At 37.6% G+C, this 26685-nt stretch overlaps 1 protein-coding gene across 1 annotated transcript in view; it reads left to right on the top strand.

Moving 5' to 3' along the window:
• HECW2 (HECT, C2 and WW domain containing E3 ubiquitin protein ligase 2) overlaps window positions 1–26685 on the top strand; it is a 244591-nt gene that overhangs the window by 166854 nt on the left and 51052 nt on the right. Inside the window, exon 17 of the mRNA XM_065880275.1 lies at window positions 20083–20166. Coding sequence (XP_065736347.1) covers window positions 20083–20166 — 84 coding nt within the window. The remainder of the gene's footprint in view (window positions 1–20082; window positions 20167–26685) is intronic.

Below are 26685 nucleotides of genomic sequence, written 5' to 3'. Positions count from 1 at the left end.
AGACAAAATGGAAAAACAAGGAGGTTTGTGCCTGAGATCATGTTGATGTGAAGCCAGGGATGGCCACCTTGTGCCAGTGAGTACAACTTGGAGGAGCTTCAAGATGGCTGAAGAGTAAGAGGCGGAGATCACCTTCCTCCCCAACGATACACCAGAAATACATCTACACGTGGAACAACTCCTACAGAACACCTACTGAACGCTGGCAGAAGACCTCAGACCTCCCAAAAGGCAAGAAACTCCCCACGTACCTGGGTAGGGCAAAAGAAAAAACAGAGACAAAAGAATAGGGACGGGACCTGCACTAGTGGGAGGGAGCTGTGAAGGAGGAAAGGTTTCCACACACTAGGAAGGCCCTTTGCGGGCGGAGACTGCGGGTGGCGGAAGGGGGGAAGCTGCGCAGCAACAGGGGTGCAGAGGTCAAAGCGGAGAGATTCCCGCACAGAGGATCGGTGCTGACCGGCACTCACCAGCCCGAGAGGGTTGTCTGCTCACCCGCCGGGGCTGACGGGGGCTGGGAGCTGAGGCTCAGGCTTTGGTCAGAGTACCGGGAGAGGACTGGGGTTGGCAGCGTGAACACATCCTGCAGGGAGTTAGTGCGCCATGGCTAGCCAGGAGGGAGTCTGGGAAAAAGTCTGGACCTGCAGTAGAGGCAAGAGGCTTTTTCTTGCCTCTTTGTTTCCTTGTGCGCGAGGAGAGGGGATTCAGAGCGCTGCTTAAAGGAGCTCCAGAGACTGGCGCGAGCCGCGGCTATCAGCATGGACCCCAGAGACGGGCATGAGACGCTAAGGCCGCTGCTGCTGCCACCAAGAAGCCTGTGTGCAAGCACAGGTCACTATCCACACCTCCCCTACCAGGAGCCTGTGCAGCCCGCCACTGCCAGGGTCCCGTGATCAGGGACAACTTCCCCGGGAAAACGCACAGCGTGCCTCAGGCTGGTGCAACGTCACGGCGGCCTCTGCCGCCGCAGGCTCACCCCGCACTCCGTACTCCTCCATCCCCCCGGCCTGAGTGAGCCAGAGCCCCCGAATCAGCTGCTCCTTTAACCCAGTCCTGTCTGAGCGAAGAACAGATGCCCTCAGGCGACCTACACGCAGAGGCGGGTCCAAATTCAAAGCTGAACCCCCGGAGCTGTGCGAACAAAGAAGAGAAAGGGAAATCTCCCCCAGGAGCCTCAGGAGCCACGGATTAAATCTCCACAATTAACGTGATGAACCCTGCATCTGTGGAATACCTGAATAGAAAACGAGTCATCCCAAATTGAGGAGGTAGAATTTGGGAGCAACGATATATATTTTTTTTTTTCCCTTTTTCTCTCTTTGTGAGTGTGTATGTGTATGCTTCTGTGTGTGATTTTGTCTGTATAGCTTTGCTTTTACCATTTGTCCTAGGGTTCTCTCTGTCGGGTTTTTTTTTTTAATTACTGAAAAAATTTTTTTTCTTAGTAATTATTTTTTATTTTAATAACTATTTTATTTTACTTTATTTTATTTTTATTTTATTTATTTATTTATTTTTTTTTTTTGTGGTACGCAGGCCTCTCACTGTTGTGGCCTCTCCTGTTGCAGAGCACAGGCTCCGGACGCACAGGCTCAGCGGCCATGGCTCATGGGCCCAGCCGCTCCTTGGCATGTGGGACCTTCCCGGACTGGGACACGAACCCGTGTCCCCTGCATCGGCAGGTGGACTCTCAACCACTGCGCCACCAGGGAAGCCCTATTTTATTTTATTATATTTTATTTTATCTTCTTTGTTCTTTCTTCCTTTTTTTTCTCCCTTTTATTCTGAGCCGTGTGGAGGACAGGCTCTTGGTGCTCCAGCCAGGCATCAGGGCTGTGCCACTGAGGTGGGAGAGCCAAGTTCAGGACACTGGTCCACAAGAGACCTCCCAGCTCCACGTAATATCAAACGGCAAAAATCTCCCAGAGATCTCCATCTCAACACCAAGACCCAGCTCCAGTCAACAACCAGCAAGCCACAGTGCAGGACATCCTATGCCAAACAACTAGCAACACAGAAACACAACCCCATCCATTAGCACAGAGGCTGCCTAAAATCATAATAAGGCCACAGACACCACAAAACACACCACCAGACGTGGACCTGCCCACCAGAAAGACAAGATCCAGCCTCATCCACCACAACACAGGCACTAGTCCCTTCCACCAGGAAGCCTACACAACCCACTGAACCAACCTTAGCCACTGGGGACCGACACCAAAAACAACGGGAACTATGAACCTGCAGCCTGCGAAAAGGAGACCCCAAACACAGTAAGTTAAGCAAAATGAGAAGACAGAAAAACATAGCAGATAGGAGCAAGGCAAAACCCCACCAGACCTAACAAATGAAGAGGAAATAGGCAGCCTACCTGAAACAGAATTCAGAATAATGATAGTAAAGATGATCCAAAATCTTCGAAATAGAATGGAGAGAATCACAAGAAATGTTTAACAAGGATCTAGAAGAACTAAAGAGCAAACAAACAATAATAAGCAACACAATAAATGAAATGAAAATTTCTCTAGAAGGAATCAATAGCAGAATAACTGAGGCAGAAAAACGGATAAGTGACCTGAAAGATAAAATAGTGGAAGTAATGACTGCAGAGCAGAATAAAGAAAAAAGAATGAAAAGAATTGAGGACAATCTCAGCGACCTCTGGGACAACATTAAAGGCACCAACATTCGAGTTATAAGGGTCCCAGCAGAAGAAGAGAAAAAAAAAGGGACTGAGAAAATATCTGAAGAGATTATAGTTGAAAACTTCCGTAACATGGGAAAGGAAATAGTCAAGTCCAGGAAGTGCAGAGAGTCCCATACAGGATAAATCCAAGGAGAAACATGTCAAGACACATATTAATGGAAGTATCAAAAATTAAATACAAAGAAAATATTTTTAAGGCAGCAAGGGAAAAGCAACAAATAACATACAAAGGAATCCCCATAAGGTTAACAGCTGATCTTTCAGCAGAAACTCTGCAAGCCAGAAGGGTGTGGCAGGACATATTTAAAGTGATGAAAGGGTAAAACCTACAACCAAGGTTGCTCTACCCAGCAAGGATCTCATTCAGATTTACAGACAAGCAAAAGCTAAGAGAATTCAACGCCACCAAACCAGCTTTACAACAAATGCTAAAGGAACTTCTCTAGGCAGGAAACAGAAGAGAAGGAAAAGACGTACAATAATAAGCCCAAAACAATTAAGAAAATGGTAATAGGGACATACATGTCAATAATTACCTTAAATGTAAATGGATTGAATGCTCCAACCAAAAGACATAAACTGGCTGAATGGATACAAAAACAAGATCCGTATATATGCTGTCTACAAGAGACCCACTTCAGACCTAGGGACACATACAGACTGAAAGTGAGGGGATGGAAAAAGATATTCCATGCAAATGGAGATCAAAAGAAAGCTGGAGTAGCAATTCTCATATTAGACAAACTACACTTTAAAACAAAGTCTGTTACAAGAGACAAAGAAGGACACTACATAATGATCAAGGGATCAAACCAAGAAGAAGATTTAACACTTGTAAATATTTATGCACCCAACATAGGAGCACCTCAATACATAAGGCAAATACTAACAGCCATAAAAGGTGAAATTGACAGTAACACAATCATAGTAGGGGACTTTAACACCCCACTTTCACCAATGGACAGATCATCCAAAATGAAAATAAATAAGGAAACACAAGCTTTAAATGGTACATTAAACAAGATGGACTTAATTGATATTTATAGGACATTCCATCCAAAAACAACAGAATATACATTCTTCTCAGGTGCTCATGGAACATTCTCCAGTATAGATCATATCTTGGGTCACAATTCAAGCCTTCATAAATTTAAGAAATTTGAAATCGTATCAAGTATCTCTTCCGACCACAAAGCTATGAGACTAGATATGAATTACAGGAAAAAAACCTGTAAGAAATACAAACATATGGAAGCTAAACAACACACTACTTAAGGACCAAGAGATCACTGAGGAAATCAAACAGGAAATCAAAAAATACCTAAAAACAAATGACAATGAAAACACGACGACCCAAAACCTATGGGATGCAGCAAAAGCAGTTCTAAGAGGGAAGTCTATAGCTATACAAGCCTGCATTAAGAAACATCTCAAATAAACAACCTAACTTAACACATAAAGCAATTAGAGAAAGAAGAACAAAAAAACCCCAAAGTTAGCAGAAGGAAAGAAATCATAAAGATCAGATCAGAAATAAATGAAAAAGAAATGAAGGAAACGATAGCAAAGATCAATAAACCTAAAAGCTGCTGCTTTGAGAAGATAAACAGAACTGATAAACCATTAGCCAGACTTACCAAGAAAAAAAGGGAGAAGACTCAGATCGATAGAATTAGAAATGAAAAAGGAGAAGTAACAACCGACACTGCAGAAATACAAAGGATCATGAGAGTTTACTACAAGCAACTATATGCCAATAAAATGGGCAACCTGGAAGAAATGGACAAATTCTTAGAAATGCACAACCTTCCGAGACTGAACCAGGAAGAAATAGAAAATATGAACAGACCAATCACAAGCACTGAAATTGAAGCTGTGATTAAAAATCTTCCAACAAACAAAAGCCCAGGACCAGATGGCTTCACAGGCAAATTCTATCAAACATTTAGAGAAGAGCTAACATCTATCATTCTCAAATTCTTCCAAAATATAACAGAGGGAGGAACACTCCCAAACTCATTCTACGAGGCCAACATCACTCTGATACCAAAACCAAACAAAGATGTCACAAAGAAAGAAAACTACAGGCCAATATCACTGATGAACATAGATGCAAAAATCCTCAACAAAATACTAGCAAACAGAATCCAGCAGCACATTAAAAGGATCATAAATTATGATCAAGTGGGGTTTATCCCAGGAATGCAAGGATTCTTCAGTATATGCAAATCAATTAACGTGATGCACCATATTAACAAATTGAAGGAGAAAAACCATATGATCATCTCAATAGATGCAGAGAAAGCTTTCAACAAAATTCAAAACCCATTTATGATAAAAACCCTCCATTTATGATAAAAACCCTCCAGAAAGCAGGCATAGAGAGAACTTTCCTCAACATAATAAAAGCCATATATGACAAACCCACAGCCAACATCGTCCTCAATGGTGAAAAACTGAAACCATTTCCACTAAGATAAGGAACAAGGCAAGGTTGCCCACTCTCACCACTCTTAGTCAACATAGTTTTGGAAGTTTTAGCCACAACAGTCAGAGAATAAAAAGAAATAAATGGAATCCAAATTGGAAAAGAAGAAGTAAAGTTGTCACTGTTTACAGATGACATGATACTATACATAGAGAATCCTAAAGATGCTACCAGAAAGCTACTAGAGCTAATCAGTGAATTTGGTAAAGTAGCAGGATACAAAATTAACACACAGAAATCTCTTGCATTCCTATACAGTAATGATGAAAAATCTGAAAGTGAAATTAAGAAAACACTGCCATTTACTATTGCAACAAAAAGAATACAATATCTAGGAATGAACCTACCTGAGGAGACAAAAGACCTGTATGCAGAAAGTTATAAGACACTGATGAAAGAAATTAAAGATGATACAAATAGATGGAGAGATATACCATGTTCTTGTATTGGAGGAATCAACATTGTGAAAATGACTCTACTACCCAAAGCAATCTACAGATTCAATGCAATCCCTATCAAACTACCACTGGCATTTTTCACAGAACTGGAACAAAAAATTTCACAGTGTGTATGGAAACACAAAAGACTCCGAATAGCCAAAGCAATCTTGAGAAAGAAAAACGGAGCTGGAGGAATCAGGCTCCTTGGCTATACTACAGACTATACTGCAAAGCTACAGTAATCAAGACAGTATGCTACTGACACAAAAACAGAAATATAGATCAATGGAACAGGATAGAAAGCCCAGAGATAAAACCACACACCTTATTTTTGATAAATGAGGCAAGAATATACAGTGGAGAAAAGACAGCCTCTTCAATAAGTGATGCTGGAAAACTGGACAGCTACATGTAAAAGATTGAAATTAGAACACTCCCTAACACCATACACAATAATAAACTCAAAATGGATTAAAGACCTAAATGTAAGGCCAGACACCATCAAACTCTTAGAGGAAAACATAGGCAGAACACTCTATGACATAAATCACAGCAAGTTCCTTTTTGACCCACCTCCTAGAGAAATGGAAATAAAAACAAAAATAAACAAATGGGACCTAATGAAACTTCAAAGCTTTCGCACAGCAAAGGAAACCATAAACAAGATGAAAAGACAACCCTCAGAATGGGAGAAAATATTTGCAAATGAAGCAACTGACAAAGGATTAATCTCTAAAACATACAAGCAACTCATGCAGCTCAATATAAAAAAAGCAAACAACCCAATACAAAAATGGGCAGAAGACTTAAATAGACATTTCTCCAAAGAAGATATACAGATTGCCAACAAACACATGAAAGAATGCTCAACATCATTAATCATTATAGAAATGCAAATCAAAAGTACAATGAGATATCATCTCATACCGGTCAGAATGGCCATCATCAAAATATCTAGAAACAATAAATGCTGGAGAGGGTGTGGAGAAAAGGGAACCCTCTTGCACTGTTGGTGGAATGTAAATTGATACAGCCACTATGGAGAACAGTATGGAGGTTCCTCAAAAAACTAAACATAGAACTACCATACGACCCAGGAATCCCACTACTGGACATATACCCTGAGAAAACCATAATTCAAAAAGAGTCATGTACCAAAATATTCATTGCAGCTCTATTTACAATAGCCAGGACATGGAAGCAACCTAAGTGTCCATCAACAGATGAATGGATAAAGAAGATGTGGCACATATATACAACGGAGTATTACTCAGCCATAAAAAGGAATGAAACTGAGTTATTTGTAGTGATGTGGATGGACCTAGAGAGTGTCATACAGAGTGAAATAAGTCAGAAGGAGAAAAACAAATACCGTATGCTAACACATATATATGGAATCTAAAAAAAAAAGAACCTAGGGGCAAGACAGGAATAAAGATGCAGACCTACTAGAGAATGGACTTGAGGACATGGGGAGGGGGAGGGGTAAGCTGGGACAAAGTGAGGGAGTGGCATGGACATATATACACTACCAAACGTAAAATAGGTAGCTAGTGGGAAGCAGCTGCATAGCACAGGGAGATCAGCTCGGTGCTTTGTGACCACCTAGAGGGGTGGGATAGGGAGGGTGGGAGAGAGGGAGATGCAAGAGGGAAGAGATATGGGGACATATGTATATGTATAACTGATTCACTTTGTTATAAAGCAGAAACTGACACAGCATTGTAAAGCAATTATACTCTAATAAAGATGTTAAAAACTCTCTGTGTAATTCCAGTGGCTCATCCAGGTGTCATAACCTCTGGTCTAGACACTAATTTGATCATTAATTATGTATCAAGTTGTCCCTCCTATTATTTTGGTTATGTGACTTTTGTGATTTAATTTCAGTTTTCAAGTCCTTATGCTTAATTTTCCAATTAGGTTATAAGCTCCTTGCAAGTAGGGATTTCATCCAACTCCTCATTATTTCTCCTTCCTCACTGCTGAAATATCTAGAATAGCACTTTGCATATATAGTAAAAGTAGGTGTATGTCGATATGAAATATGAAATGTAGGTATATGTTTATATGAAATATAATTTACCAGATATCCTTCTTATGATGTTCTTAGTCTCTCATATCTTTAAAATCATCATTACTTTCTAAAGTTTCTAAAGGCTAGAAGTACACATAATTTCAAGTATGATAGTACAAACATTGCTTATACAGAACTCCTGGTTTCACATAGTTAACATCTAACTCAGGTTTCAGTGTTTTCCCCAACTTGGTAAGCGTGCTGTTCTCAGTCAGGAAAAATTATATAAGCTTTAATTTTGTATATTTGTATATTATAGCATCTACTCAGCAACTCATGGTCCTCTAGAGAGTCTTCTGTAAAAATAACGTTGCAGAAATGAGCCCCTCAGTTTTCTAATGAGAGATCTTAGAGGTTCTGGGCTGAAAAACAAAAGAAACAAACATACAAACAAAATCCCTGCTCTTTCGCAAAGCACAAAATAAGGAGAACTCTATTTTCTCTCTTTGTTACCAACTTCAGCCACAACCCCTCCTCCCCCCACGTCTAGTCAATATCTGTTCCTCTGAAAGAACGGTGCCGCAGCAAAAAGCAAGAAAAAGGGAACTCAAGAAGTTTTCTACTTTTGCTCTGCACCTCCACATTATTATTAATTTAACATATCTTCACATCTCTCTCATCAGAGAAATAAGATGATATAATCTACCTGAACAAGGCATCTAACATCATTATCCTTTTTTTTTTTTTTTTGCGGTACTAAGGCCTCTCACTGTTGTGGCCTCTCCCGTTGCGGAGCACAGGCTCCGGACGCACAGGCTCAACGGCCATGGCTCACGGGCCCAGCCACTTCGCAGCATGTGGGATCTTCCCGGACCGGGGCACGAACCCGTGTCCCCTGCATCGGCAGGCAGACTCTCAACCACTGCTCTGCCAGGGAAGCCCTAACATCATTTTTCTTTAATGACTTAAGAGATCCTTAACCAATCCTGAAGAAGAAAAAGCTGCAGGCCCCTTTGGTAGCTTCCAGTTTTGTTTTTGTTTTCCTTTCTGCTTTTTAGAGTCTTAAAAGGCTCTAATCTCCTAAAGATTGTTGAAGATTTTTATTTTTTAATGACACCCGGGGTCCTCAGTTAAGTACAATCTCACGTGGTAGTCTATTGCTAAGATATTATTTGATAGGTTTTAAAATAAGTTTCCATCTTATTTCAAAACTTATTTATAAATGTCCTTTTACTCTTTCTATAGCTATAGAATTTGACCATAGAAAGCATGAGCGGTCATGACAAGTAGAAAGAAGCAGGAACTTACATCAATGAGATAATGCTGTTCCTCTTACACAGAGTGTGTGTCACAGTGTGCTTTTAGTCTGAAAAGCTGTTGATAGTTTAGCATTTTGCTTATCATAACAACATAATGGGGAAGTTTGTACATCTAAAGGAACACCCTGTTTCATATAGTTAAAAACTGCATTGTAAGGAGCATTCCCACAAATGAAGGGGCGGGGAACTCGCTGGGGTTCTTGAATCTCATATTTCAGTGATATATTTGATAAGAAGTTTATGCATGGAATGGAGTCACTGATTGTGTGTCAAAGCTAACTGTGGAACTATATTCATATCCCGAGCTCTGTGTACACTTCATCAGCCGTGGTACAGCCACTTAAAGGAAATATCCCTTCTTATTTTCTCCATAACATAATGAGGAAATAAGCATCAGCCCTTGGGAGATTCAAGTAGGTACACCTCTGTGCTTTGTGATTTTCTTGTTTTGCTTGCGATTCCTTGCTATCCAGAGGATAGCAAACAGTTTGTTTAGTTTGTATCCATATACAGCTTTCTCCTCCTTGAGACCCGCCTTGTGTATCTTTTCCTGTAGAATGGCTATGGTTTTTCGTGCATTGGGATGTGGCTTTTGCTTTCAACTGTTGTTTTCAAATCACCACTTCTTCTAACTTCATCTATCAAGCAAATGTGCATGCTACCAAGTTGTCCTCTTTTTTTTTTTTTTTTTAACCTCAGAAGAGGTTTGCTCAGAAAACTCAACATCCAGAAGTCAGTACCACCTCCATCAAATGGATCAAGTTCCGTTGGATTAGTATATCCTACTCTTGGTTCTCAGTGAAAGACAGTAATCCTACTAAAAAGCTTTATAACATTAAAATAAAATGCTCTAATATTTTATCCAAAGACAAATGTATTCATTTAAAAAACTATGCATTTAAAAAACAACCTTTTAAGCATATTTTACAGATGAATGTAATGTATACAAATTGAATAAACTTTTTGGTGTACAACATTGTATTATGAACAAGGAGCTAAGTACCATGAAACTGAACTGAGTTGAGAATTCCCCTTTTGTGTGACTATTGGATTCAACCAGTAAATCTACTCCCTACTAGTCCAGCTTTCCTCAGACATCAGTGATAATTATTTTGGGCTCTAGGTCAATTCCTCCTTGAGTGCTTCCTAAAAAAATTTCCTTCCCGTGAGGATGTGATCTGTGATACCTTTTTTTTCTCTTCTGGGTAAATTGGGCCATTTCCTATTTTATGTCACTGGTAAATCAATAACTTGGAAGTCAAGAAATTCTGAGCTACAAAAAGTAAATGAGGGGCTTCCCTGGTGGCGCAGTGGTTGAGAGTCCACCTGCCGATGCAGGGGACACGGGTTCGTGCCCCGGTCCGGGAAGATCCCACATGCCGTGGAGCTGCTAGGCCCGTGAGCCATGGCCGCTGAGCCTGCGTGTCCGGAGCCTGTGCTCCGCAACGGGAGAGGCCACAACAGTGAGATGTCAGAGTACCGCAAAAAAAAAAAAAAAAAAAAGATAAATGAATACGTCTCTCAGGGTTCACCAGAATAGAAGCAAACGCACTCTGACCTTTTATTTCTTCCCATAATCCCATTTTAAGAGCCCTAGAATTTTGTTATTGCTAAAATTATGCTCTTAATTTTGTTTTCATTTTAAAAATAGTGCATCCATTGTGAAATTATCAAGCAATACAGAATTTTATGAAATAAAAAGTTAAAGTTCCCAAAAGCTGGCTTTCATAAAACAAATTCCAGTGTTCAAAATTTCTAACTTATTTCTTGTCCAGTTTTATAACAGATGAGTTTTTCTGCATTTACTATTGGGCTGGAAATGTTAATCTCAGTTAACATCTGATCTACTTGGTCAAAATAGCATAAATTTCCCTTTGCCAATCTTTGTGCATTTTCCTGTTATGACCTGCCTAGCTCTGTCTCATCGTCTTCTCCTAATTTGTTTACTGTTCTCTCAGATGTCTGGAACCGACATGACAAACTTTCTTGTTTATATAACAGGAAAACTGCATTGAAACTATTATTTTCCTATGAAAAATTTGCATAAGCATAATTCCTGAATTTTTTTAAACACCTGATTAAAATAATTTATTGACACCACATAGTGTTATTTGGAGAGTTCTGGTCTGTCTCCCAACTGGGAGACCAGCATTAACAATGACACTTAGAAAGTAGTAGAATATAGATCTTAAGAGTTCAGGTTTGGGGTCAAACAGACCTGGTTTGAATTCTGGCTCTGCAGTTTACTCACCAGACTTTGAATGAGGCATTTAACCCCTCCAACTCTTAGTTTCCCCATCTGTAAAATGGTGATAGGAATTTCTAACTTGCAGTGTCCTTTTGAAGATTAAATGTGATAATGTATTTACAGCCCCTGGTACAACGTAAGCAATAGAAAGCATACAACAAATTTAAAGTAATATTGTATTAGTAATCTGTCCTTCACTTCTTTATTGTATTACAAGGACTCAGTTTAAAGTAAGTTACCCCTAAATGTACTGATTCTCAATACCATTATCCCTAAGACTGATCATATGCATAAATGGCATCATGTGATTCTGTGGACATAGTTAAAATACAGGAAGGGTACCTTGAGTTCCATAATTAACTTCTGTGTAGGAAGGTTTTCTAGTGTTGTGCTTATACTGTGTCCTATAGGAAGCTTTGTTCTAAAATTGTTTACATGTATGTGATGAAACCAGCCTTCACTGCTCCATGCCTGCACAGAGGACTGAGCCTTCTGGCTCAAGGTTCAGTACAAATTACTGAAGGCCAAACATCATGGCAAAGTCATTGACATAACATTTTAGAAGCCATCCAAAGTTGAATTAAAACATCTTCTCAGGCAGTAATCTTCTCGTAGATCTAATGAGAGGTTTGAGATATTGCTACCTAGGACAGTAAGGAACACAGATTCTTAGTCCCTGATATCTATTCTACGGCTTCTGCAGAAGGAATAATTGCTGCTTATGTTTTATGTGAATGGATATGCCAAGATGTAGTAGTTTTATAGGCTTTTGACCTGTACATCCTGTAAATACCTAGTTTTCACATTTTCCATGCGTGGAATCTTGTAACGATTAATTTTTAAATAACTATACAATCACTTAAGATAAAAGAGGCCCAAAAGAAAAACCCTCATAGCCAAGATTAGTTTAGATTCTCTTTAAGTATTACACCCAGGTATTTGTTAAACCACTTTCCCATAAATAAAGTTCCTTCATATAACTTTTCAAGATTTCCCAAATTACGAGTATGTTCATCCACTGGATATTTATTCCGAAGCCTTGTATTTTCTGGCTAACCAATGATTCAATCAGGGTTTTCAGACCATTTTCTTACATGAAGAATAACCATGTTTTAGGTATGTCTCTTCCACTATTGATTTTTGCTATATTCTGTTGCATTTATCAAGAAAAGAGTTCAGCAAAATGTCATCCTTCTTCAGTAGCTCATCAGATGTGGACTCTGTGTGGACCAAAGAAAAATATCAGTATGGATTCCAGCCTCAATGCTTTTCCCAAACTCAAGAGAATAATAAAGTCATGCAGAATGCATTACCATTTGTGATAGCACAAAATGGTTTTCAATGAAATATGATTTTTACATATATATTTAAATTTCTAAGTTATTAGTAAATCAGAAGCATTTCTTACAAAGCAAACAAAATACACATCCCCTCTATGTTAATAATGTAATTTTTTTTTTCTTTTTGGTCTTTCGCAGTGGGTTTAAATAGTTGTGGGAACTGTCTTCAGAAAAATTTACTTGGCTAAAGTTAAAATCTCCTTATTTCATGCACATTGTCCTACATACAAATGGGTACGTCCCATTGAATAAGTCCTTACTCTGTTCCTTGAGGGTACATTTTACAGAAAACATTCTTGCAGACCCATCAGGGTGCCCTTATACCAAAAATCAGGTATCTTATGTGTCTGAATTTTATAGCTTACAATAGAAATGGCATAATGTTACCATCTGTGCTTAAAATGTTTAAAAACATCTCGTGTTTTTCTACCATATGTTTTCTTACACACTTTATTCCAAGTCAAGTACAAGCTACATGAAGTCAAGATATGTAACTTGCTCATCTTTTTAATCCTCATGGGACCTCACATCTTATATTGAATAAAGTGGGTGTTTGAGAAATATTTGGTAAATTAATCAATTTCATAGCAATATATTTGGGACTTAATGATAGCACCTAAAACTATTTATCCCAAAGGGCAAGTAACTACATTTCCAGTACACAAAATCACATATATAAATAATCCATCTTTTTAATACAACAACTTATATATCTTTGTATGTTCCAGTATGTTATTTTAGATCTCAGGAAATGATAGCATAACAATGATTTATTTTGAAAACTTGGCTAAAATTCTCTAGTACATAGCATTATTTTGAGTATTGAGATGAAATTCTGAATAATATTCTCAACTTTTTAAATTACATTGGGATTTTGATGGGGATTTAAAAAAATTTTTAAATTACTTTGGATACAATTAGAATATTTGGTTTTCCATTTTTTGTTCTACAACTACAGTTTTTTTCATGTGTTCAACCCCTTCATCTCCTACAATAAAATTTTCTTATTTATTTATTTAGGAACTGAATGTTTCTTGTCTAGGTTTTCCCAAAGTATTTTATGTTTTTGTTTCGGTTGTGGGTGGACTTTTTGTTTTTAGTTTTCTAAATAATAACTGCCAAATCTAGAAAACCACTAGTTTTTGTAGTACTATTTTCCAAAAATTGGTGCCTGAAGTTCTTTTTTCCCTTACCTTGTCATTTTATATCACTGTTGAAAAAATACTGCCTTATCCTTGTCTACCCCTTTACACGCTCTTTAACTGACTTATCCGTTCTAATGTCTTATATTATAACCAATTGGGGTCTTTTGTTTATATATATATATTGATTTTAAAATAAAATATATTCATATATAACATAGTTTCAATTCCTGAATATATTTTCAGTTAAAACATTTGTTATCAAATACATCATAAATTATTATAATTCATAAGAAAATATAAACCACCAGTTATGCGTTCTAGTATACCCTAGATACTAATTCTTCAGAATAATGATGGGCTTAGAGTGTAAGCTGTTAGAATGCCTTAGGTAAGGTGTCTTATAACCACATGGGTTTTTTTGGTATAATAACTAAATTCCTTTTTTAGAGTCCAAAATGGTTTTGCTTTACGTAGAATTTTGCTTTACTGAGAATAATGTTTCCCATTATCCATTGAATTATGAGAACTGTAAACCCTTCATATGTATTATCTCTTTGGTACTCACAGCATTATTTCAGTTTTATGGAGAGGTCAGAGTCTTATCTACTGCGTGTTATAGAAGTAATCAATAGATATTTGTGGAATTCACCAAGGTAAATAGCATGGTTAAAATAACTTACCAACAACAGAAACAAAAAAAGGAGTGTATGACTAGACATCTTATTTTGCTCTATTTTCAGTAGATGATTCTGTCCATTGAAAAAGTAATAACTAATTATGAGGCATATCTTATAATATACTCAATATCCTAAAATGGTTGAGTGCTACTATATAATAGTTCTGTGTTAAACATTTTATTTGCATTTCTTCATTAAATCCTTTCCACCAACCTATGGGGCAGATAGTATAACTATACTTACTTCAAGATGAGGAAATGAGCAGAGAGAGAGTTAAGTAACTCTCTGAATTCTGAGCGCAAAGTTGATTTATATCCATTTACAACAAATATTGCCTCTACATATATGGCGAATTGATGTCACTTCTGTGCGTCCATAAGAATCACGAGATAATAATGGACCTGTATCTCCAAACCTAACCTGTATAATGGGAAGTAGAAAGAAAAGTTGACCTTTCTACTGCCCGGCTCTTACCCTTCAAGTCAGACCATGCCCTGTGACTGTAATCAGAAATATGAATGATCGGTACTAATTTTACTTTCTTGACGTTACACCATCAGAGAAGTCATGGGGATTTCTCTAAAATTGCCCTAAGGCAGTTTTTAACAACATATATATTTTTGAAGGTTTACTAAACTGTATCTACAGGAACCATGTGTGTGCAGAGTCTACAATCCAGAGAGTGTTGTGGTTTAGAGGCATTCCTGCTTCTGATTGTTTTTGATCACGTGCCCTACTTTAATTTCACCAAAATGTTGGTTGGCTTCAATGAGGATATTTTCTGTGGGAATTCCGGTCTTGAGACTATGTTCCTTATCCTCAGATGATCTTCTGCTTGAGTTGATCTTCTAGGGTGATTCTATGCATTTGAGGAAGTGGTTACCAAGGTCTGAAGGCCGTGGGCATCTGAGAGACAGCAGTAGCCAGCGACGTTTTCCTGAGGTTTTCGCTATGTCTACTACAGTAGACATTGCAGTCTGGCATCTGTATAAATCTCTTAGTTATAGCAGCTATGTTTTCTTATCAAGAGGTTGCCTTTACCTGTCTTTGTGCTTCCTACAGTGGGTTCTGTTTTAGTAAATAATCTAATGTCAGCTTTCTGATTCTCTTTTCTCCACCACAACAAAAAATGCTATAAATATAAGTTTATTCCAAATACTGAGTTGGACACAGGGAAATTTGTTAGGAGCCAAATCTGTTTTGGGGTTAACTGATCATGTGCCTGGTTTGATTTTACTGAGCACTTCTCGTGTGCATAGCATAGTGCTAGGTACTTGGAGGCACAAAGGTAAAGGAGGAAGAGCTTTTGCCCTCCAGGATCTCACAATTCAAAAGGAACTGAAGTTATAACTGAGTGGCCGTGTGAGAACGTGCGGTGGAGGAAATGCTGGAATGTGCTGTAAAGGGCACAGTGAGAAACATGCCCATGCAGAGACGGTCAAATGATAAAATGTTATTTGAATGTAATCTTAATTCTCATTATAAACCACTAAAATTGAATAGAATTTCTTCATTACGGTGTAGGCAGTAAAGAAGGAAATTAGAGGACTGCCACGGATTCCTTCTGACTCTATAAATTTAGAAAATAAACTTGAATAAATATATTAATGTAACTTTCAAATGTCCCTCTAATCAGAGTCATGTGAATCATCAACAACATTTCTCAAACTTGTTATGTTTATTTCAGACACTGGGTGGACTCATGGAAATTTTTTAGGAGCCAAATCTGTTATTTTCCATCCTAAAAGGAAAAGAAGCATTGCAGATCTACAATGGTGATTTTAACCACTTTTATTTTAGTGAAACTTAAATGTGTACAAATATAAAATATGCATAAACTTCTTATCCTTACAGCTTTTATAAGCTATAAAACCAAAAGAAATATAAATTACGTAAAAACTAAAAAAATAACATTTGAATTAATGATATTGTGAGAAGGTTTTGTTTTTCAGAAGCCAGATCACTGATGTTAAGACCAGTGTCAGTGGAAAGATACATTTATGCTTTTGGTTTCACTTGTTATGACTCGATTCTTTTGATTTTGCATCTAATGGTATATCGTGCATCTGTGGCATTATTGTGGTCATCACTTTTCTTTCTTAACAAATAGCTTATTTTTATCTATGTGAAGAGCCAGTTCATTTAATGGTGCACCCCCAAGTACAATACTGAAGAAAAATATATCATTAAACGTACCCTATGATGATTCTACCGCCACTTTTCTACATCTAAACTGTATTAAAACTTTTGTTCTTAGAATAAACCATAACATCTTTTTTGCTTTATTTAGCATAAATGCATAATTCACTTCTTAAGTCCATTTATTTTTTTTTCTCTTTAGCCTATGGCAAGTTATACATACATTACCTTGTCTCACTTCATCATGACCATTTAATTTGCAAATTAATACTTCCAAAGAAAAGTTTTGTCTTTTTAAATGGTGAAAGAATTGCATGTGAGGAGCAGACAGGGACTGTTATCATATTTAATATCAAGGCCCTGCTCATCAACACCCTGAAAGTTCACCTCTGATCACTTGGCAACAAGTGTTTTGTAAATGCAAACATGGGAGGTGAAGTCAGTGATGTTGAGTCATGAATGTCATCTAGATTGTCCAAAATAGCTTACCTCATGTTAGCAGTTTTGATCATCAAAGTGAAAACACAGCATTTTTAAATTCTCCCAGAACTCAAGATTATGTCTGTAGATTTCTAGTAGGCAATGACGCCAGTTTAAGAAATACTGGCCTGGGGCTTCCCTGGTGGCGCAGTGGTTGAGAGTCTGCCTGCCGATGCAGGGGACACGGGTTCGTGCCCCGGTCCGGGAAGATCCCACATCCCGTGGAGCGGCTGGGCCCATGAGCCACGGTCGCTGAGCCTGCGCGTCCGGAGCCTGCGCGTCCGGAGCCTGTGCTCCGCAACGGGAGAAGCCACGACACTGAGAGGCCCGTGTACCGCAAAAAAAAAAACAAAGAAAAGAAAAGAAATACCAGCCTGTAGAATATTGGGCAAGGACCTGATAACCGAGGAGTAGTTCCCGTTTTTTCCCCTTCAGGACAGATTGGTGACATTTCTGAGGATAGCTACTGACTTCTTTTTCTTCCTCAGCCTTGATCTGCTTTCTTGACAGTCAATAAACCAATGCCTTCTTTGTTTCTATGTGAAATAACTTTATGAAGGACTTATTAGAAGAAGAGTGGGTATAAGGCCTAAACCGAGCTCAGTTAAGTGAATGGAATAATTTAAATATTTTCATGTCATACTGGAATTGCCCATGGACTGTCTGTCTTCCACTGCACCATGAACTCTTTGAGAAGGGGCTGTGTCTTAAACCCAGTTGGATTCCCAGTATGGGGTACCATGCCCAGCACACAGTAGGCACTCAGAAAATGTTTGCTGAATGAACGCATATTAATATAATAAAGTCCTTAGTGGTGTGATGTACATCAGATAACATGCTCCAGTGCCTTGTTCTGGAAGCACATGACCCATCACTTGCCATTGTGATAAATTAGCTGGGCCCATAGAGAACTAGTCTCAGCCTGCCTCTGGTATGTTCTGGCCCAAAGAATCAGACCAGTTGCCTTCACTGCCTCATTAGGTAATATCTGGAAAATGATGAAAAGTTTCCCAATTGGCATGTTTACTCTGGTGTCTTTCCCTTTCCTTCCCTCACCCTGTCATCCTTCTGACTCAGGAAGCTATGATCTGTTCCTTATTCACAGGCTATCACAGGATACATACAGGCCATAGTCCGGAGCATGCTATCTTTTTCCTCACTCAACCCCTTCTGTGTGGTTCCAGTTAAAGGAGTGAAGGAGAGTGCTCAGCCCATTTCTTTTCTTGTTGTGTTCGGTTTGCCCCGTTCATTGTGGTGATAGACTAAGGAGATAAACTGTATTTATTGGAGACAGCTTTTGATTATTCAAGATCAAAGCATATTGTTACTGACCCTTATAAGAGTACTTCTTTGGTCAAGTTCATTTTTTTCTCCAAGATAACTTTTCTCTAATTTAGCTTTCTTTAAACTAACTTTTACATCTCTTATCAAAAAACCATTTACCAGATAATGGACCTTGGTTTCTGTCATGTGCTTCAGACATATGATTGTAGCACTTGAGGAAAAATGTTCTGCTTGATTTGAGACTTCAGACTGAAATAACCTTAAGCAGAGAGGAGAGGCTGGACTTTCTCTTCTGAATAGTTTCTTTATATATATGTCTGCCATTCATCTATATGTATAGCTATATCTGTATCTATATTGCCAGTAGCAAGCTACTATATATAGCATATATAATATATAATATAGCTATAATTTAAAATTTCATAATATAAAATTAGATCATATAAAAATTATATAAAACATGTAATATTGCTACTGGTAATAAAGGACCAAAAAGAAAAGTTGGTAATATCAAAGATTAGGTGCATCATATGCTAACAGGTTATGTAAAATGGATCTAGGCAGAAGAAGCCTAGGACTAAACTCTGTTTATCATTCCCAGTAAGCTGTGTGGCTAAGAGCATATCAGTTGACTTTTCTGTACGTTAGGGAATTTTTCATCTCAACAATTAAACCTTGCCTTTCACCTCATTACTTTCAAGCCTGCATGCAATTGAATTAGAATTTGAAATTTGGGAATAAAAAATTCATTAGAGCTTTGTGTAAATATCAAATAGGAAAACAAGATGCTCTGTGGAAAAGAACTAAATCTAAATAAATACTTACATCAGAGATTGATATTTTATTTCATAGTATACAGGAATCAGAATATATTGTCTTTAGCACTTAGAGTAAAATGGTATACTTGTGTCGGCCCCTATGTTCCTATCAAATGTAATGCTTTCAGTACCATAGTTTATGTTCTTATTTTTTGTCCTCATCTTATCAAAATTGATATGGTGTGCTTTGAAATGGCATGATGTAAATGAGGGGAAGCAACCAGGAAACATTTTACTGAATTTATATTCATACAAAGAATTGAAACTAGCAAAACGATGACTTATCAAACAAATAAAAACTTGTGTTATTACATATAACTATAATAAAATAATGGTCCAGATAACTCACATCGTTGTGTTTGATGTGTGTATGTATATGTACGTTTGCACAAGTATACGCACAATCTATTTCACCAACTGTAGTAACTGAAAATGGTTTAGGTTTCAGTTATTTGAGAGGGCCATATGCTTTTATATTGAATATATAATTTATAGATACTACCTGCTTCCAAGTAGGAATGTACTCATTACACATAATGTAGAGGTATATCCTCAGGAAAATAAATGAACATCCCTACACACTCCCTTTTTGGAATAAGAGAGAGTCAGCCTGAATGGTCCAGACTGTTGCTTAGATTCAAGCCCACAACAAGGCTTTTAACTCAAAGCAGAAACTGAGTTTTATTGGTTGGATGGTGCTGCTACCCACAGTAGTATTTAGGCAGCAAAAGATGAAAGCGATAAAATCATTTTTTTGGCAGTGTTAGAACTGGGTGATGTTCATGCTCGCGAGGTCCTCCTTGAAGGCAAGGACCATGTTTTTCTTGGATGTGTATTCCTAGGGCACAGTAGCTGCCATATAATAGTCCCCCCAAAAATGTTGTGACCATTGTTTAAAAAAAAAAAAATGGTGCCTAAAGTACTGAGTTATGTCCCAAAAGTCTACTACACATATTTGAGCTGTTTCTTTGCTTGAATAGGGAGAAGATCCAATTTATCCGAACTGAAGGAACCCCAGGATTGGTGCGTCTTTCAAGTGATGCCGACCTTGTTATGTTGCTGAGGTACGTAACCGCTTCTTGAAGTGGGAAGTCTCCTATCATCAGGCATCGTGGAGCATTTTAAAAAATAACGTGCCAATATTGGCAGCCTATATTCTTAAAGACTCGTGGAATACTCATGTTGAAGGTATAAGATGCTGATTTAGTGATAATTCATTTCAGATTTCATTTCTTATCACTGGAATCAGTTTGATTTTGTTCTCACCCTGCTGGCAAAGGAGGTGGTACTGGAGAATGGAAAGTCTGTAGAGGCTGATGAGTAGAATGTCCCATCACAGAATGGAGCAGGAGGTTATACCTGCTTGCCTCATCAGAGTAGAAGAGAGGTTGTATTTATATTTTCGTCCAAAATTTTTTTCTCGAAAGGTGTTTTGTCCCTGTTTGCTGACTTGACGTTATCTATTTACTTTATGGTTTTGAGAATTTAAGGTGGGAAATCAGATAAGAAAGTTGAAATTTGGTCACTGGTGCTCACTGCCAACTTGATAGACCTTCCTAATACTGACCAATTATATTTTCTTTTCTGATGGTTGGGTGAGCTTTAGTTTTAAACTTTAGAGTAGCTTAGAATGGCAAGTTTTCATGAGACTTTTTCATTTTTGATATTATCTCTCAAATGTAGGAGATCAGAGTAAAATAATGCTTTGCCGTACCTAGTGACTGGGGCACCTACTACTATAACCTCCATAGGCTTAAAGGGAAGTCATGCTTGGCCATATCAGCAATGTTTTATTTATCTCAAAGTGTTAATAGTCTCATTCATATTATTCATGATAATCTTAACTCTAACCATTTCTACTGCATGCTCGATAGTTGCCATATTTGTAAAACTAAAGCCAAAAAGTTATTTTCTTTTACTCTGTGGTTGGAGCATAATTCAAAGGGATATAATCACTTTCCTTAGGGATTTCACTTCATTTTATCCTGAACAAGATGTATTGGTGGTTGGGCATCACTTCTCAGCCCAGGTGGTGACCCTCAACTTGTTGTGTTCTGGCAGTTCTGAAAGCAGGATGTAGCATGCTAGATACTCATGAAGACTCTTGGGCAATTAATATGGAGTATGATGTTTCTACCATAGTTTGGTTGTTGATAAAGTAGTAACATTTATTACAAAATCCTGGCTGGGATAGGACTCTTTTGATTCGTTCTAGAAGTCTGTGTTTTTTTATTTAAAGAGCTCTACTTTTGGAATTAGTAAAAACAAAAATGATTGCAAAACAGAAATCATGATTATTGTTCACCTGTCCTTAGTTAAATAATCCTTAGATGGGTATGGTCCTAAATATTTTGAGTTACAGTAAAGTTTATAATATTTGTACATTGTTAAACACCACAGTTGGCATGAATTTCTATATGTTATGCGGTTGAATTTTAAAATATTTGAAAACTGATTTATATATAAAGAGCAAGGCTACATTTTTGCCCTTTTGGGAAAATAAGCATGTTTTCTGAAGTTGAGCCTTTGGAGAAGTGTGAGAAATTTACTTACATATAGTAGCTTTATAATTATTACATACAAATGACAAATGACGTTATTTAATTCTAGACTGTTACTTCATTTGGATGAGCAAATAGTTGTATGCTGTGACACAATATATTACATGTGCATGCTTAATAAATAATATTTAATGATTATTGAAACATTTTGGGATATTCTCAGCTCTATATTTTTTATTTTACTTTGGAGTTTGAGTCATGAATCAGTAACTATAAACTCAGGCAGTGGACTTGTTGGATATGTAGATGGAGTCTCTGTTTCTGTTTTTATACTTTGTCTATTTCTTTCTGTTTTGTATTTAAAAATATTTATTTTCTTGGATGAATTTTGTAGTATGTGAATTACATTTTAATAAAAATATTTTTATTAAAGTATAATTGATTTACAATGCTATATTTGTTTTAGGTGTACAACATAATGATTCAGTGTTTTTATAGATTATACTCCACTTAAAGTTATTATAAAAATATTGGCTATATTTCCTGTGCTGTACATTATAACCTTATATCTTATTTAATTTTTACCTATATACATTGTCTGTTTCTTAAAAAGGAAAGTCACTCTTGGTACAAATGGACTTGAATATCATCAGCAAGTTGCAATGTAGAAATGATATAGCTCTAGGAAATTATTCATTTTTAAATAAACCCATGTAAGGTTATTTTCCAATATAGCTATTACAAAACTCAAGAACTTTAAAATAACTTTGTTGTATTTGTTATTCTATTTCATGTATTCTGTCACTAACTCAACTAATGTAAGAAGTGTGCCTTTAACAGAGCTTATATGGGAAATGATTGATAAATTTGGCTACATTAGGATTCTTAATTTTATGTAATGAAAGGCACCACATATAAAGGCATAAAGAAGGCAACAAACTAGAAGAATATATCACAACACATAAAACAAAGATATTATGAATACACAAAGCATGCCTTTAAATCAATTTGAAAGAAAATAACCCAAAAGAAAAATGGATAAAGAATATAAAAAAGGGGCTTCCCTGGTGGCGCAGTGGTTGAGAGTCCGCCTGCCGATGCAGGGGACACGGGTTCGTGCCCCAGTCCGGGAGGATCCCACATGCTGCGGAGCGGCTGCGCCTGTGAGCCATGGCCGCTGAGCCTGCGCGTCAGGAGCCTGTTGCTCCGCAACAGGAGAGGCCACAACAGTGAGAGGCCCGCGTATCGCAAAAAAAAAAGAATATAAAAAAAAAAAAAAAAGAATATAAAAAGGGGCTTCCCTGGTGGCGCAGTGGTTAAGGATCGGCCTGCCAATGCAGGGCACATGGGTTCGAGCCCTGGTCAAGGAAGATCCCACATGACGCGGAGCAACTAAGCCCATGCGCCACAACTACTGAGCCTGCTCTCTAGAGCCTCTGAACCACAACTGCTGAGCCCACGCACCACAACTACTGGAGCACACGTGCCTAGAGCCTGTGCTCCGCAACAAGAGAAGCGACCGCAATGAGAAGCCCGTGCACCGCCACGAAGAGTAGCCCCTGCTCACCGCAACTAGAGAAAGCCCGCATGCAGCAACAAAGACCCAACGCAGCCAAAAATAAAAATAAATAAAATAAAGAAATTAAAGAAAAAAAGAATATAAAAAGGCATTTCAAAGGAATTGAAGCATGAATAGCCAATAAACTCATGGAAAGATGCTAGTAATCATAAAATGCAATTTCAGATAATGAGATACTATTTCATACTATTAAATTTGAAAAAATCAAAAAGTCTGGTAATACCAAGTGAGAAGCAGGAACTCCATGTTTTCTGGACTCAATGGATTGCAATTTCTACAACCTCTTTGGAGGACAATTTGACAATATCTTGTACAGTTAAAAAGACATATACACTATGAGTGAGCAACGCTGCTTTTAGCTATCATGGAGCTCAATATCAGAAGAACAAACAATTCGATTAAAAATTGGGCAGAAGATCTAAAGAGACATTTCACCAAAGAAGACATACAGATGGCCAAGAGGCATATGAAAAGATGCTCAGCATCACTAATTATTAGAGAAATACAAATCAGAACTACAATGAGCTATCACCTCACACCAGTCAGAATGGCCATTATCAAAAAATCTACAAACAATAAATGCTGGCGAGGGTGTGGTGAAAAAGGAACCCTCTTGCACTGTTGGTGGGAATGTAAATTGATACAGCCACTATGGAGAACAGTATGGAGATTCCTTAAAAAACTAAAAATAGCACTAACATATGACCCAGCAATCTCACTACTGGGCATATACCCTGAGAAAACCATAATTCAAAAAGAGACATGTACCACAGTGTTCACTGCAGCACTGTTTACAATAGCCAGGACATGGAAGCAACGTAAGTGTCCATCGACAGATGAATGGATAAAGAAGATATGGCACATATGTACAATGGAATATTACTCAGCCATAAAAGGAAACGAAACTGAGTTATTTGCAGTGAGGTGTATGGACATAGAGTCTGTCATACAGAGTGAAATAAGTCAGAAGGAGAAAAACAAATGCTGTATGCTAATATATATATATATATATATATATATATATATATATATATATATGTATATATGGAATCTAAAAAAAAAAAAAGGTACTGATGAACCTAGTGGCAGGGCAGGAATAAAGACGTAGACATAGAGAATGGACTTAAGGACACGGTAAGGGAGGGGGAAGCTGGGGCGAAGTGAGAATAGCATTAACATCTACCAAATGTAAAACAGTTAACTACTGGGAAGCAGCAACATAGCACAGGGAGATCAGCTCAGTGCTTTGCGATGACATAGAGACGTGGGATTAGGAGGGTGGGAGGGAGGCTCAAGAGGGAGGGGATATGGGGATATATGTATGCATATGACTGATTCACTTTGTTGTACAACAGAAACAGTATTGTGAAGCAATTATACTCCAATAAAGATCTATTTAAAAAAAAAAGACATACACACTATGACTGAGCAACTCTGCTTTTAGAAATATACCATATTTACACTAAGAAACTGTATTACATGTATACAAGGTGATACATACAGGATATCCATTGCACCATTATTGATAAAAAGCATACAGTTGGGGAAAAAGTCAATATTTGTCAAGAAAGGTATGGATAAATAAACTAATACATTAATAGAATGGAATACTACATAGCAGGTAAAAGTAGTAAATTAGACCCTTATATATCAACACAGACAGATACCAGAAATATATTGTTGAATAAAAAATGTTCAGTAATTCAGTATACTTATAAAGTATTTAAATAATTTTTTAGCAGCGCATAAGGCAAAACTGTATATTGTTCATCTGTACATATGTTGCGAAATATCAGACTATGGAAGGATATGTTAAAGTCATGATAGAGGCACTCAAAAGGGACTTCATATACATAACATGCATACACACAGATATATAGGTACATCTATATATAGATATATAGACATCTCTAAGTATGCATGTGTGTTTGAAGCAAAAGTAATAGGGTTAACATGTACTAATCCTGGATGATATGTATTGAGTGTTTTTATGTTATTCGCTATCTCTCCTATATTAAATTTTTCAAATAAAAAAATTTCTCTCTCGGGCTTCCCTGGTGGCGCAGTGGTTGAGAGTCCGCCTGCCGATGCAGGGGACGCGGGTTCGTGCCCCGGTCCGGGAAGATCCCACATGCCGCGGAGCAGCTGGGCCCGTGAGCCATGGCCGCTGAGCCTGTGTGTCCGGAGCCTGTGCTCCGCAACGGGAGAGGCCACAGCAGTGAGAGGCCCCCGTACCGCAAAAAAAAAAAAAAAAATTTCTCTCGATAAGAACGATTTCTGCATATTGGTTGTATTTAAAGGAAGTAAGTGTCATGGAGCAAAGGACACAGGTATAGATGTTTGAGGAGAGGGTGCTAATTCCTACTTTTCAATTAATTTAGCTATGAATTTCTAGACCTTTATGGTATCAACTGTTTATATGGCATTTTTCCTTAGCAATCAACTTAAAATTCACATTATTTCAATGGTTATTGATTTATTGAGAAAGAGAATTGACTGTTTCAGGGCTTAATTTGGTATTACAAATACAATTACTTATTGCTTCTGTTTCTAAATCTTTTGACTTTTATAGTTTAAAAGTGGAAATATGGCTTAAAAAACTATGGTGTCTAAAAATGTTTTTGTGATAGTGGTTTAGCAGACGTGTGCAGGTGAATGAAGAACCAGAGAAAGAATTATCAGGTTGTTATTGCATTGCTGTAACCCAGCGTCCCTCAGCCTTAAAAGTATTGACATTTTGGGCTGGATATGTCTTTGTTGCAAGGAGCTATTCTGTGCATTGTAAGATGTTTATCAGCATCCTGGCCTACCCATTAGATGCCGAAAGCACCTCCTCTCCCAGTTACGACAACCAAACACATCCTCAGACATTGTACGATGTCCCCATAGAGTGTGGGGAAGGGCAAAATAGCCTCAGTGGAAAACCAGTGCTATAACCCTGAGGAGTTCTTTCCTTAAATCTTCGCAAGACTAAACTGTTGGCACTTTTTCTCAGTGTTTTTTGAAAACAAGTAGCAGGTTTCTAGATGTGACCAAATTTGAGGGAAAGCTACTTCTACTCTTAATTTAAAAAACACAAGTACTCTTACTTATATTGTTGATTCTATTTGTCAAGTGTTTGTATATTTGATAATCAGTAGTACATTTCTTTATCATAACAGTTAATGAAAAGTCTAGGATTCCAAGATCTCAGATCCCTGGTTACTATCTTTTAGGAGAGTATTAGAAACAGAAATTTCAGTATGGAGGAGAAAGAAGACACTAGGTTGAATAACATCAAAATCCTCACATCTGAAAAACATTATAAAGCCAGACTAAATGAGGAAGCTTATTATTTAGCAGTTATAATTATTTAAGAGGTGTTTTGTTTTATTTTGCTTTTAATTCTGCAAAGAAATCCCGAGCTCTTTGAAGGCTGAGACCATGTTGTATGTGCCTTGGAATGAAGGTATGAACATACTTTGTGTATTTACTATGGGTCTTCCATAAACATTGTCTCTTGT

Source organism: Phocoena phocoena, chromosome 7 (genome assembly GCF_963924675.1).
Source record: "Phocoena phocoena chromosome 7, mPhoPho1.1, whole genome shotgun sequence".
NCBI classification, from domain to species: Eukaryota; Metazoa; Chordata; class Mammalia; order Artiodactyla; family Phocoenidae; genus Phocoena; species Phocoena phocoena.
This window is presented reverse-complemented; position numbering and strand designations above follow the sequence as displayed.